The sequence below is a fragment of the Podarcis gaigeae genome (genome assembly GCF_964106915.1).
Source record: "Podarcis gaigeae genome assembly, chromosome: 2".
NCBI lineage: Eukaryota > Metazoa > Chordata > Lepidosauria > Squamata > Lacertidae > Podarcis > Podarcis gaigeae.
This window is the reverse complement of record NC_139679.1, coordinates 105,944,333-105,958,585: the sequence shown is the minus strand read 5'-3', so window position 1 is coordinate 105,958,585 and position 14,253 is coordinate 105,944,333. Positions and strand designations below refer to the sequence as shown.

The window sequence follows — 14,253 nt, the reverse complement described above, 5'->3', positions numbered from 1 at the left end:
CTTTCCCTTCCTCCCCCACAACAAACACTCTGTGAGGTGAGTGAGGCTGGGAGACTTCAGAGAAGTGTGACTGGCCCAAGGTCACCCAGCAGCTGCATGTGGAGGAGCGGAGAAGCGAACCCAGTTCACCAGATTATAAGTCTACCGCTCTTAACTACTACAGCACACTGGGCAATGCAGCTCAGACATCCTGGCAGACGATTGCCACGAGAGGACAGATTACCTTCTCCATCTGACAGGTAATTGTACCAGAAAACAGCAGTGCCTTGCAGGGGTTTTACACGTAGGTTTCCCTTATCACAGTGTTTACGAGTGTCACGTAGGTCAATATCATTCTGGATGAGAGACTGGAAGGGAAAAAGGGAAATAATGCTCATTGTGCTGCGTGCCAGGAACTTAACAAATCAACCACAAATAAATAAATCAGTGCACAGGACCTCTTATACTAGCATTACATATGTTCCCATTTACATAGAACAGTTCCTTATTTTTTCAAGCCGTCTTGATTTTAAGGAGAGGTGGGGTTTTTTTTTAAAAAAAAACAAACCTCAGAAATGAAACAAACCATATGGAACATTTTATAGCTATAGGATGTTTGCATACTTCACCTGTCATGCTCAAGTACACATATTTTGAAGTATGTTCCACTGAAATTAATGGGGAGGTGTGCATTGCAGGTGAAATAAAGCATCTGGTCTTAAAATGAGTATATATACATAAAAATCACAGTGCTAAGACACCGGTGCTTAGTGGTGTTCAGCAGTTGAAGGGCTACTTCAGTGCTCTCATGTTTGCATGGTATAGTAAGGGAGCATTCACCTCAACTTCTAGAGAATAAGATAGGGGGTGGGAATCTTTTAGAAGTTCAGAAAATAACATGGACTGCTGGGGAGGAGGGTGGAGCAAGGATTTGTTTTGCACATCCAAAATCTGTAGCACAAAATAGTCAGTACATTCATGCAACCATATGCCATATAATAAGCTGCAATTTTTCTGGAAACAAAATGTTGCTAACTGAATGCTGAGAGGAAGTGATTTCCTTGTAACAGGGGTGTTATCTTGAATAAAACCATGTGGATCCCCACCCACCTACAACAGTACAGCACAATTATTGTGCCATGAACTGACACACCTGGAGGCATCCTTGGACTTCCCTTCTCAGACTAAACGCTTCCAATAATCTTGAATTAACTAAAAAGGTGCCCTATATCTAACAGCAGAGCTTTCCAAACTGTTCATGTTAGTGACACACTTTTCAGACATGCATCATTTCACAACCCAGTATTTCAGTTTTACATCATTTTGCGACACAGTATTTCAGTTTTAATAGCAAACCAGAGGTTAACCTAACCCCATTCCAGCCCTGGAATGAGTGTGGGGAGCGACACGCCTACACACTGCCACCGACACACTAATGTGTCACGACACACAGTTTGGAAACCTCTGATCTATATCTATGGGCAATGTTCCAAATATAACATAAAACCATTAAATAAAACATAAAATATAGCAATATAACATAAAACCATTTAAACAGAGGCAAAAGTGCAACAAGCATTGTATTATCAAAAAAACAGGATCCAATCTAATGATCAGAGGAAACAGGGAGTGGGGAAACATCTTTAAAAGATGTCTGAAGCAGGTAACTGCTGGTGTTTCCTATATGGTATCAGGGAGAGCATTGCAAAAAAGAGGAGCAACAGCTGAAGATGCCCCTGTAACACATTCACTAACAAAAGGTCTGCAGATTACCGTACTTTTCCATGTATAAGACTAGGTTTTCTTCTTTAGAAATGATGCTAAAAAGTGGGGGTCGTCTTATACATGGGTAGTGCATAGGGTGGATGTTTGATTGGTTGCTGCTGCGGCTGTCAGCGACTATTAGGCGTGTTATTGGTTGCTGTGTCAAGGGCTGGTGTTGATTGGCTGACGCTGCGGCAACTGGGCAATCCTCCCCCAAAAAGCTCAACAACGCTGAGCCATCTCCCCCCATTTTCTTAAATTTGAGTCCCACAAAATAGGGGGCGTTTTTTACATGGGGGCGTCTTATACATGGAAAAGTATAGTTTCTCAGCCGTCTACCAGGTGTTCATGTTTAACACAAGTACTCAAAGAAAACGGAGTTTTCCAAGAAAAACAGGCCACAAAGAAGGACAGAACCTTACCAGCTCTTCATAGGTCCTATTGTCAGCTATCGGAAAAGTGGTCTCTCCTCCTCCGGTCACGTTATTTAGGTAGAACAGAACTGTCACGTAGCTGTGAAAGGCAGGGGCCATTAGCACAGGTTAGGCTTCAAAGTTATTGAAATTGCTTAGCCTTCCCCTTCAGGTTTGCAATGCAACAGTAAAATACCATGCACATCTACTTGGAAGTTACGATTTCATGCCCATCTACTCACAAGTTAATCCCCCATTTTTGTGACCTAGGCTGCAATCTTATATGAATTCAGTGGGACTGACATCTCATAATTCCTACATCAGTTTCTCGGGCCAACTCACAGGTCAGAAAGTAAAAACATGCTCTGTTCTGTGCCCCCACCCTGAGCAAATGTATACAACAAACAGCAAAGCAACTGAGGTTACAGAAAAACAAACCTTAGGTTTAGAGCAGAACCATGGTTACAGCTATAGACTCAATACCATGACAGGCAGAGTAGGACTCAGAGAAATTTCGCCCCTGCCTATCGCCAACAGTCTTCAGGTGCATAAAAAGCCTCCACATAGAGAAGCATGATGTTCTGGAGGAATATTTGACTGAGCATTCCTCTTCATTAACTTATAACTGGAAAGCACACATGCATGCTGTGTTCTTTGACCTCTCCATGGTTAAGGGAGGCCAGCTGATTTGCATTTGAATGTTTATGTCCCTAAAAACATGATGGAGTCTCTGTTTCAGAACAAAACATGGAGTAACAGGGAAAGAACAGATTACAGACGGTTAGTTTCCTCTGCAGGCTCTAGACTAACCGGCACGAGGTCTCGAATGGAGCAGTTTCATTGGCAATCAGTTTGGTGTGACTGCAGGCAGTCTCAGGGAACACCGGTCCACTGTCCATGTGGGCATGGTAGTGCCCGCCTTGGTCGTATCGCACTACCTGCAGGGGTTCACTGTGCTCCACAATCTCAGAGGGCAGACGGGTTAAGTGAATCACCCTAAAGGAGGAGAAGCAGAGACATGCCTGTTGAACTATTAAACTATACTTGCTACTGAACCAATGTCCCCACATGCCACTGTCATCCCCTTTGCCCTGGGATAGGGTACCTGTTCACACATTACACTGAATGTAGGTACAGTGGTACCTTGGGTTAAGTACTTAATTTGTTCCGGAGGTCCGTACTTAACTTGAAACTGTTCTTAACCTGAAGCACCACTTTAGCTAATGGGGCCTCCTGCTGCTGCTGTGCCACCAGAGCACGATTTCTGTTCTCATCCTGAAGCAAGGTTCTTAACCTGAAGCACTATTTCTGGGTTAGCGGAGTCTGTAACCTGAAGCTTATGTAACCTGAAGCGTATGTAACCCGAGGTACCACTGTATAAGATGTCTTCACACATTTAAGTGTAAGAGTGTGCGCTTGTGGGTTTGTATGGCTGTCACTGTGCACGTAAGTACACAGACTGTATACATGTTGAAGTTACTAACTGTACAAATGCACAGCTCAACACAGATCATACACTTGTTGAATGTAACATGTGAACACCTCTAGGGACAGAAAGGTTTTATTTGACAAGTTCAAGATGGCAAGCAACTGGCATTCACAGCAGCTATCTAAGTCAATGATATAGAATATAATTATGCTTTTCATTATGTTCTTATTATTGTGCTTCAAAAAATTTATTCTTAATGCTGTACACCGCCCTGGGATCTTTTGATAAAGGGCAGTATATAAATTGAATTAATCATCATCATAATATTTATATTTGCTCCTCCTGTGGGGGGTGTGTGTGTGTGTGTGTGTGTGTGTGTGTGTAAACATACACAGAGAGATATTTTCACTGTTTATTTACAAAACATAATTGAGATTCTTTTTTATAAGAACTGCCAGTTGACAATGGATTTGATCACTTGTATGATCAAATGGAAGAGAAGCATCTTTCTTTTGAATACAGAAAACTCTGCCTCACACATAAAGAAGCATGGAAGTTAACCTCAGGAAGGACAGTCACTTTTGTATCATCTAATCATTTTTACACAACAACAACAACCCCAAAAACCAAAAGCAGCAAGTGCTTTCAGGTTGCAGTCCTAAGCAGGCTTTCTAGGCAGTCGCAATGAAGTCAATGGGACTTACTTTAGCATAAACATGCTTAGGACTGCACTCCCAGTTCTATAGGAAGAGGGTTCTACTGGTGTTAGTGCCAATTTTCTTCCCAAGGCAAATGCCTACTGGGCAGGGGTGGGGGTAGATTTTCACTGGAACTGCAGCACAGGAGGAAAGGGTTAAAACCTTTCCTGTGCACCACCGTCCTCCTACACTGGTTTATCTTAAAGACAAGAGCTGTTGAATGCACATACACATTTAACATGCTGTCTAGTAGTGTGGGACGCAGGTGGCGCTGTGGGTTAAAGCCTCAGCGCCTAGGACTTACCGATCGAAAGGTCGGCGGTTCGAATCCCTGCGGCGGGGTGCGCTCCCGCTGCTTGGTCCCAGCGCCTGCCAACCTAGCAGTTCGAAAGCACCTCCGGGTGCAAGTAGATAAATAGGGACCGCTTACCAGCGGGAAGGTAAACGGCGTTTCCGTGTGCGGCTGTGGCTCACCAGAGCAGCGATGTCACACTGGCCACGTGACCCGGAAGTGTCTTCGGACAGCGCTGGCACCTGGCCTCTTGAGTGAGATGGGCGCACAACCCCAGAGTCTGGCAAGACTGGCCCGTACGGGCAGGGGTACCTTTACCTTTTACCTTTACTAGTAGTGTGGTGCTGAGCTGCATCACTGCCTCACTTGGGCTGCATCATTGTGTGGTTAGGTGGTCAGGGAATGAGATTTTTTTAAAGGCCTTTTCGAACTGTAACTGAGCATTTTCAAGTTACTATGCCCTTATCAGTAATCACATTCTTTTACAGATAGGTAGCCGTGTTGGTCTGCCATAGTCAAAACAAAAACTTTTTCCTTCCAGTAGCACCTTAAAGACCAACTAAGTTAGTTCTTGGTATGAGCTTTCGTGTGCATATCTGAAGAAGTGTGCATGCACACGAAAGCTCATACCAAGAACTAACTTAGTTGGTCTTTAAGGTGCTACTGGAAGGAAAAAAAATTTGTTTTCACATTCTTTTAGCACCTTTAAAGGAGCCCATGCGTGTTTAAATTTTAATTGATAACTAAAAAAACCAGGCAATTCATAATACAGAAACACTTTTTAATCAGTTGAGAACTCTCTAATATAATAAAACCTAGCGGGATCCTAGTATGGCTGCAAGGAATGCCGAACCTCTCTCTGTTTTAAATATCTGTGAGTCCCTCTTACCTTTGCTGTATGGAGCGCATGACATGGTGGGCTCCCTCGCCTTGATACAGCCACGTGTGCTGGCTATTCCGCACCAGGTCACTCATCTTCACTTTTTGGCTGCCCATATACTTGTGGAAATCCCGAATGTTCAGCTGCTTAAACTCCTCCAAACTCAGCACACCTAATGGAAGAATGAGAAGAAAGCACAGGCTTAGATTAGCCTCAACCAGAGCCAGGGCCTTTTCAAGACTGGCTCTGGCCTGGTGGGAGCCGGAGACCAGGGCCCTGCGGGTTCTGATTTCTTTCCGCAGGGCCTGTAAGACAGAGTTGTTCCGCCTGGCCTTTGGCTTGGAATCAGGTTGATTCCCTCCCCCTCTTTCTTTTTCCTTTCTCCTCCTGTGAAGAGGCTGCATCTTAATGTTTTAATGTTGTCTTTTAATCTTGTTTTTTTAAATTGTATTTTAATCAACTTGTTTTTATTATTGGTTGTTAGCCTAACTGAGCCCTAACTGAGGTCTTGGCAGGGGAGGACAGGGTATAAATAAAAATAGTTGTTGTTGTTGTTATTACTACTACTACTACAGTGGTACCTCTAGATACAAATGGGATCTGTTCCGGAGCCCCGTTCGCATCTAGAAGCAAACATAACTAGTGACGGCACGTCTGCGCACGCATGCGTCGCTTTTCGCCGCTTCTTCGCATGCGCATGATGTCATTTTGAGCGCCTGCGCATGCGCAAGCGGCAAAACCCGGAAGTAATGTGCTCACTTACTTCTGGGTTGCCACAGAGCACAACTTGAACGTGCTCAACTTGAAGCGTATTCAACCCGAGGTAGGACTGTATTATTATGTTGCAGAGCATTCAGGTATTTGCCAACATGCTGCAACGGCTGACACCAAATCAGAGCCAGCCTTCTAGCAACCACTACCATAATCCGCTCTGCATTTAGCAGAAGGAAAGTATACCAGTTTGGATTGTGTCACACATATGACACCTTTTAAATGATAGCTGATGCACCACAGATGCCACGGGGAAGCTCTCCTGAGGGGGCAATAACTATTTCTGACCTGGGGACGGGGCGGGAACAGGTGCCTTAGCAAAGACGTTATGACACCAGAAGAAGAAAAAAGCCAAGTGAAAAACTGAAGCCAACAACTTAAGGGGGGAAATAAGACAAAACCCCATCAAAGAAAAAGATTCCTACTGCTGCTGTCACAGCAGTCGGTGGAGAACTGAGTGGAAGGGCTCTTCCCCTTCCCCTTGGAAAGTGACAACACAACCATGATTTTTTAGCTGAGGGGAGTCAGAGTGCCTATTTCCCAGCTAGAGGCCTAGAAGGTTCTGAATGGCAGTTTAGTTAGGCATTGCTTGACTGCAGAAAGACCACCGAAGGAGAAGACTGCCCTTCCAAATGAAGAGGCTGGCACCTAGTTCACAGCTTCCAGGTTACAAATACTACAGGTGAGCACTGAGGGACCAAAAACACAACTGAAGATCAGCAGTGCATGCCCAGGAATCATTTGCATTATGACTGCTCTGAAAATCACGACGACACCAAGACGTACACATAAGGCACTGAACCATGCTGGCTCTCCATTGCGTATCGCAAGGTAATGGAACTAAGCCATGCTTCTGACATGAAAAATATATGAAAGACAGAAAAGGTTTGCCTGTTCCAATGTTCGCTTGTGGTACCTCTGAAAATGATCTCTTTCAGCTTCTGCCTTCTGGAAGAAGGTATAGGGTTATAAAGACTAGGACTAGCCACCTGAAAAACAGTTTCTACCCAAATGCGATTTTGGTTTTAAACACATTGTAAGGAGTAGGAGTCTGTATGGGAGTATATTGTATTTAAAAATGGGGTATCAGAGTTTTTAGGGGGCTAACCAGGTTGGGATAGCTGGGATAGCAGGCTTGTTGGTTTTTGAATGTCTTATGTAGATTTTTCAATTTCGTTGTTCTGTATGGGACGATGACAATAAAGATTATTGTATCATAAATATATTTTGAAACTGGCAAAACACTCATTTGGGAAAACTGTATACCAATACTGAATTTAAAATGGCACATGGTCAAAAGGAATATTTTACCCTATCTGTGTGTGTGTGTGTGTGTGTGTCTGTCTGTCTGTCTGTCTGTCTATCTATTTGATGGTCCTTGAGAGACTGGTGATCTTAAAAGTTTCCAATATTATCGCTCAGCTGATTGCTTCTGTCAGCCAAACAGGGAGAGAAGCAATTTTCATTTGTTCCCCCTTCTGGTCAGCAGCCTCTCACACGCTCCCCAAATGTGCTTCTGGGGGACGGGGGGCCCTTCAGAATGGATTGGGGAGGCGGGGGCTCACCACTACTTGTTGTCCACTCAAGCAAAAGCTGTCAGTGTGCATGAGTCACATAAGGAGAGACATGTGCTCTCCTGCTGGAGTGCATGGCCTTGACAGTTTGCCTCTTTGCCTGTTTTCTCACTGTCTGTGACACATCAGGAAAAGGTGACTAGGTGAGAGAGCCAGCTAGCAGAGGCTAACATCATAGGTGGCTTCCTCAGTCAATCTGGTAGAGCTGCCCTTTTCCCTTCCCAGTGCACTGTGACTGAATGCTTCCTGGATTAAGTAACCATAAGGAGCCACTGCATCCAAACCAGGCTCAGAACAAACCGGGATCATAAACCAACCAGGCTACTAGTCACAATGGCTGTTTCTACCTCCATAGTCGGAGGCAGCATCCCTCTGAATGTCAGCTGCTGGGAATCACAAGTGGGCAGGCAGACTGCTGCTGCACTCAGGTCCTGCGTTCAGATTTCTCAAAGACATGTGCTTGGCCACTGTGCAGATGGAAGACACAGATGGGGCATTGAGCTCATCCAGAAGGCTCTTCCGATGTTCTTAAGTTTCTGGTTATTCTGAACCTGGTAACCATTGTTTCCTGGTTCAGATATAATAGGAAAATATGGCTAATCAATCTCTCTCTCTCTCTCTCTCTCTCTCTCTCTCTCTCTCTCTCTCTGTGTGTGTGTGTGTGTGTGTGTGTGTGTTCAACCACAGCACATGAAGAAGGGAGGCAAGAAGGGACTCTGCAAGGACAGAGTGCTCAGGCACAAGACGTGTGAATCTTGGCATAATAAGCTAGATATCTGAATTGGTCCTATACTTCAGTACTGCAAGTTTGGCATTGGTGGTCCAAATGCTGTGCACACATGAGTAACTAAAATAGGAAACTGGCAAGTCTAACAATGAATGAGAAATACTGAAAGCTTCAAGTCTGGCTAACTAACTACCATTGTATGTGCATAATAAATTGGAGCATCATATACAGGGAGCACCCAAATGCTTTCTCTGTGTATTGGGCAAACAAATATGCCTCTCTAGGGAATACTGGGGGCACAATAGATATTTTGGAGGAAAAGGGACATGATTAGAGGCTTAGATGACGGGACAGCAATGTAGGTTATAGCAGCACTGCCCTTGAGCGATGGAGTCCTACAGACACTTCCATGTTTCTGTTCCAGCCTCCTCCCCACCAGAAAGGCTAAAGGTTTTAAAAACAAACATAAACCCCAATTTTGTTCTAGACGCTAAACTCTAAGCAAATTGCCATGTACACACAAACACCAACAGAACAACAGTCCTAGTCTACACTTAATTCCCTTAAGCGAAGGGAATAGATTTGGGAGGAGAGGTCAGCTTAGGACAGCCATGATCATCCTTTATTTCCAGTGCACGCACACATTTTCTACCCACTACTCCATCATCAGCCTCAGCCTTCCATGATCTATCACCACATCCAGGTTATGACCCTTGGCTTTCTTGCTGCCACGTTGCTTACAATGGAAACAGCATCCCTCAGAAAGTGAGGACACCCTAGACGGGGCACCGAGACCTTAATTGAAGCTCTTTAGTTCAGTGGTGTTTACAGTGCTGAAAAAACCAAAGAGTGCATCCTCCCTGGTCTCTGCCAAAGACGTCACAAGCCCAGAGGGCACCAGGGCGAGGGCTTACACACCGGATTTGGAGCCCCGTCCTCCATTCACCAAAGTGCTCTTTCCCACTCCAAAGCAACCTCTCCAGGGCCGTGCAGATCATCAGGCAAACTGGCAGTGAGCGGGTGCACTCTGCCCGCTGACTTAATTTGATTAGGAAATGGAGAGGCGTTCAACTTGAAGGCACTCTAATTAGAGCAGGAGAGATCGCAGCGCACATCCGGGCAGCAGGAGGTCTGAAGGGGCCAGCGGGATGCTTGGAAGGCTCCTGGAACCACCGAACCACTAGCCTAAAGCCGAGGGGCTGGAGGGAAATCTGATGGAGAAAATTGACCTCTACTTCCAACTGCCCAGCAAAAAGCAGACAAAAAGGCACTGTCTCAAAAGAGGGGACCTTCAGTGCTGGTGGAGTGCATGCTGAGAAGCATACTACATCTCCAGGCAACTCTTTTACTATTGAAGCAAAAAATATATATGATTTTGTAGGCACAGTGTACACATTACCGCTGCATTTATACCTTGCCCAGCCTGCCTCAGGCAATGCCTCTCTCCCTCCATGTGAAGCTTCTTTCTATTTGTGGTGTGTTATGGGACGGGGTGGCACTGTGGGTTAAACCACAGAGCCTAGGACTTGCCGATCAGAAGGCCGGCGGTTCGAATCCCCGCAACGGGGTGAGCTCCCGTTGCTCTGTCCCTGCTCCTGCCAACCTAGCAGTTCGAAAGCACGTCAAAGTGCAAGTAGATAAATAGGTACCACTCCGGCAGGAAGGTAAACGGCGTTTCCGTGCGCTGCTCTGGTTCGCCAGAAGTGGCTTAGTCATGCTGGCCACATGACCCGGAAGCTGTACGCCGGCTCCCTCGGCCAATAAAGCGAGATGAGTGCCGCAACCCCAGAGTCGGCCACGACTGGACCTAATGGTCAAGGGTCCCTTTACCTTTACCTTTATGGGGCGGGGTGGAAAGATACAGCAGGGCCTTCTCGGTCGCAATTCCAATGACATGGAATCCCCTTTCATGCAGAAACCAAAGCCCCGTTCTGCACGTGCCTATAATCATTTATTAATTTATATACTGCTTAGATGCCCAAACGGCTTCTAAGTGGCCTACAACTATACAATCAACACATCATTAAAATACACAACAACAAATCCATTGGGGCATTTAAGCATCCTTAATATACACAACAAAACAAACAAACAAACAATTAGGACAGCTACAATGCACAGTCTATCAGAAGGCAGCATTAATCTCACCATTGCCATCTGGGTCTGCTTTCACGGCAGAGTACATCTCCCGGATACTCTCAGGCGTCATCCACCTGCCGTTTCCTAGACGGGTGTGTGTCAGTACCTGAAATTGCAAAGAGTTTGCAACTATGGGTGAGAATGTAAAACTGAATCCAGTGTATATCCACACACACAAATACTGTACTTGGGAGAACTTGTACTGTGTTGCAGGGTAGGGGGGTGAAAGTCCAGGGGAAGCCTATGCGTCTTCCCATAGCACATACTATGGTTTAGCACTACATCTGGCCATATGTGGTGGGCTTCCAGAAGTACAATAAAGTACTGGAGAATGGTAAGGGCACAGATAATTATTTTTTTCAGCTTGATTTGGCAATCGATCCAGCTGTGTTTAATTAAATGTTGTCAAAGGTTTAAGTTCCACATATAAGCAAGCATAAGTTTTATATATTCTAACAATTGTCAAACTTTATTATTCAAAAACTTGGAAAAGTAACTGAAAACCAAGAAAGCTGGCAAAGAAATGACGGGAGCAAGAAGTTAATAGCGCATTTAAGAAACCTAAACAAACAAGAACAGATGCTGAAAAGCTGGGGTTCAATGATATGACAGTTAAGAGTTTGCCAATAAGGAGAATAAATGTTAGGCGTTATGAATCAAGAATATCAACCCATCCTCTTCTCAATACCTCCTTGAGCTGCAGCTGTCCATCCTGGTTGTGGTCCAGTAGATTAAATATATCCATCTGGCTGATATCTATCATTTCGATTGCTTCCTCATAGTCGTCGGTGGGCAGAATCTGACTTTTCTGCAGCCCTTTCAGCTGAGCCAAGTGGATAATTAACTTGCATTCATCCTCACTCAGGAAGTCTGGAATTTCTACCAGGAGAGAAAAGTGAATTTGTTCATCAAAAGGTGAACACCAAAAAACACAAGCAGCTTTCTTAGCATTTTCGCATTGCAAGGGAAGAATATTAAAAAGAAACTAATACACATATAACCACCATCTTTGATAGAATCAATGAAAAATTTAAAAACAGACACAGGGAACTAAACCATATGCTTGCCAAACCAAAAATGTTTTCAATTCATAGTGAGCATGCCTGCCTAAAGATTATTTCCCTGATTTGAGCCTGGGACCTCTGCAAATGAAATGTAAGCTGTTCCACCTGGCTAGAGCCCCTCTTGGTATCTATACTTTGGGCTGGGGAATATGACTGCTCCATGATGTGTCCAACTGCTTGCTGCTTGAGGGGATAGGGAAGAAAAGTGCTCTGTGATGATTATACTGTCTGTGGGTTTGGAGTCTCAACCTCTCTTGCCCCTAACGCAATTGCTTTTGACCGAGCATATGAGCGGTGCTACATTTGCTTCTCCTGGTGGGGCTCAAACTTCCTTCTCCTGCTTCTTGCCCTACTGAGTGAGCCCCTGGAGGTGGCTGCTGTCAATGTCTCCACTTGCTGCATGTGCTGCTCCTTCAGTTCATTGGCAAAAGTCTATTGTCCTTGTCCCAAGAGGGTTGCATTTCCTCTCCTGCCCAGGGTGCTCTGTGGGTGGGTCTCAACACAAGGATGTCATAAAACCCAGAGATGTTATAAAACATTCTAATGGTCCATTGATTGCAAATAAATGTCGATTGATAATGCAGGGATGGGGATCCTCAGGTCCAGGGTGGTCCACCAGGCCTGCCTGTCTAGCCCATGGGATTTCCCCCAAGGCCACATGCCCCTTTCCTCAAGTTGCACGCATCCCCAGCTGTGCTCAGAATTCTCCTCCAGGGATCTGGCATGGCTGGAATGTGTCATTGAACTCTGATGCCTTTCGCTTGCCTGGATGAAGGAAGAAGAGATAAGAGTGTGCACAGAACCTTCTAACTACAGTGGCACCTCGGGTTACATACGCTTCAGGTTACAGACTCCGCTAACCCAGAAATAGTACCTCGGGTTAAGAACTTTGCTTCAGGTTGAGAACAGAAATCGGGCGGCGGCAGTGGGAGGCCCCATTAGCTAAAGTGGTATTTCAGGTTAAGAACAGTTTCAGGTTAAGAACGGACCTCCAGAACGAATTAAGTTCTTAACCCGAGGTACCACTGTACTGTATGGCTGGAAGAATGCAACTTGCTGTACAGAGAACAGCCACATCCAGTGGTCTGCCCAGTGTTTTGCCTCTGGCCATGTGCGTCATTGGCAAGCTGCTCCCACCCCACACATGAAGGAATGCAGCACCACGCTGGAAAAGGTTCGTCATCCCAGCCTTGCCTTGTGCCCCCAAGCTGTTGTTGTAAGCAGCACGAGAGGAATCAAACTCCTCTCTGGAAGGGATTCCTGGGGACTGGCAGTGGAAAGGGCTGCTGCTGCTGCTGCCTGAGTCACAGGGCTGGTGGATTATGGGTGCTGCACTGTGGGTGGCATTCAGTTAGGTTTAACTCAGAGAGAACCACTGAAATGAATGAACATGGCTAAGTTAGGTGCATTAATTTCAAAAGGTCTGGGTGAAACGTCCACTGAATATCACTCCGTAATGCAGGAGTATGTGCAGGGGTTCTCTGGCTCTCCCCCTGTGTAGGCAGCATGTGGGCACCATCACTAGCGCACTGATGTACTTTGGCAGTGTTTCCAAGAACACTGGGGGCTTGCTTGGAATTTTAAAGCCATTTTTGGATATCCTGTGTTTTGTATTTTCCCCTGTCACACTGAGCAAGACACACCGCATGCTCCAAGAGAGGGGAGGTGGCATTTCTCCCCCCCCCCCACCTCATGATTGGCATATATAGAATTCCTCTGCCTGGTATTAAGATTTAAATAAGAGGCACTATTAAAATTTGGCACTTTTTATTGCTTTGCTGTTTTTATTTTGTCCATCCTCAAGACTATCCCATGAAATGCATCTTAACCAGGGGTAGGCAACCTAAGGCCCATGGGCCACAAGTGACCCACGGGGGTCATTTAAGCGGCCCACGAGCCGCCCCTGATCTGAGCTGCCCGCTCAGCAAGTCTCCGCATGTTGCGCTAACCGGCACCCCACGGGACAGGGACTCACTTCTGCGGTGCCGGAAATCGTGTCTGTGCAGACGCCAGAAATCACATCTGTGCAGACGCAGACGCCTGAAATTGCAGGCATGCTCACACGCATGCACAATCCAGCCCACAGAGGGATCTCCCCTGGAGTGAACTGGCTCAGGCAAGGTAAACCTTGCTGACCCCTGATCTTAACTACCTTGGGATGTGAATGGGATCCGTTCCGGAGCCCCATTTGCATCCTGAACATAACGTAAGACATGGCAGCGGGTCTGCACGTGAGCGGGTCGCGCCTCAAGACTTCCACGCATACGCGCATCATCATTTTGACCATCTGCACATGTGCAAGCAGCAAAACCCGGAAGTAACGCACTCCATTACTTCCGGGTCGCCGTGCAGCGCAACCCAAACACGCTCAACCTGAAGTGTTTTTATCCCGAGGTGTGACTGTATTCCCACTTGGTGAGTGGGGCTTGTGGGTGTCAACTTCTGCAATTCCTTGATGGATGCAGAAATTGAACTCAGATCTAAACCAAGCATTTTATCTCCTAAACTACATTCGAAGAAGTG

At 45.8% G+C, this 14,253-nt stretch overlaps 1 protein-coding gene across 7 annotated transcripts in view; it reads right to left on the bottom strand.

Annotated features, from left to right (window-relative positions):
- The window catches only part of P4HTM (prolyl 4-hydroxylase, transmembrane), a 31,839-nt gene that overhangs the window by 4,818 nt on the left and 12,768 nt on the right, over window positions 1–14,253 (bottom strand). For all 7 annotated transcript variants that reach the window (XR_014560594.1, XR_014560595.1, XR_014560596.1 and 4 more), the window contains exons 3-8: window positions 11,355–11,545; window positions 10,676–10,772; window positions 5,465–5,627; window positions 2,967–3,152; window positions 2,166–2,256; window positions 224–347 (exon numbers count right to left, since the gene is read on the bottom strand). Coding sequence is in view for 1 of the 7 variants with exons in the window: in XM_083724632.1 (XP_083580758.1) it covers window positions 224–347; window positions 2,166–2,256; window positions 2,967–3,152; window positions 5,465–5,627; window positions 10,676–10,772; window positions 11,355–11,545 (852 nt within the window). In the remaining 6 variants the exon portion in view is untranslated. The remainder of the gene's footprint in view (window positions 1–223; window positions 348–2,165; window positions 2,257–2,966; window positions 3,153–5,464; window positions 5,628–10,675; window positions 10,773–11,354; window positions 11,546–14,253) is intronic.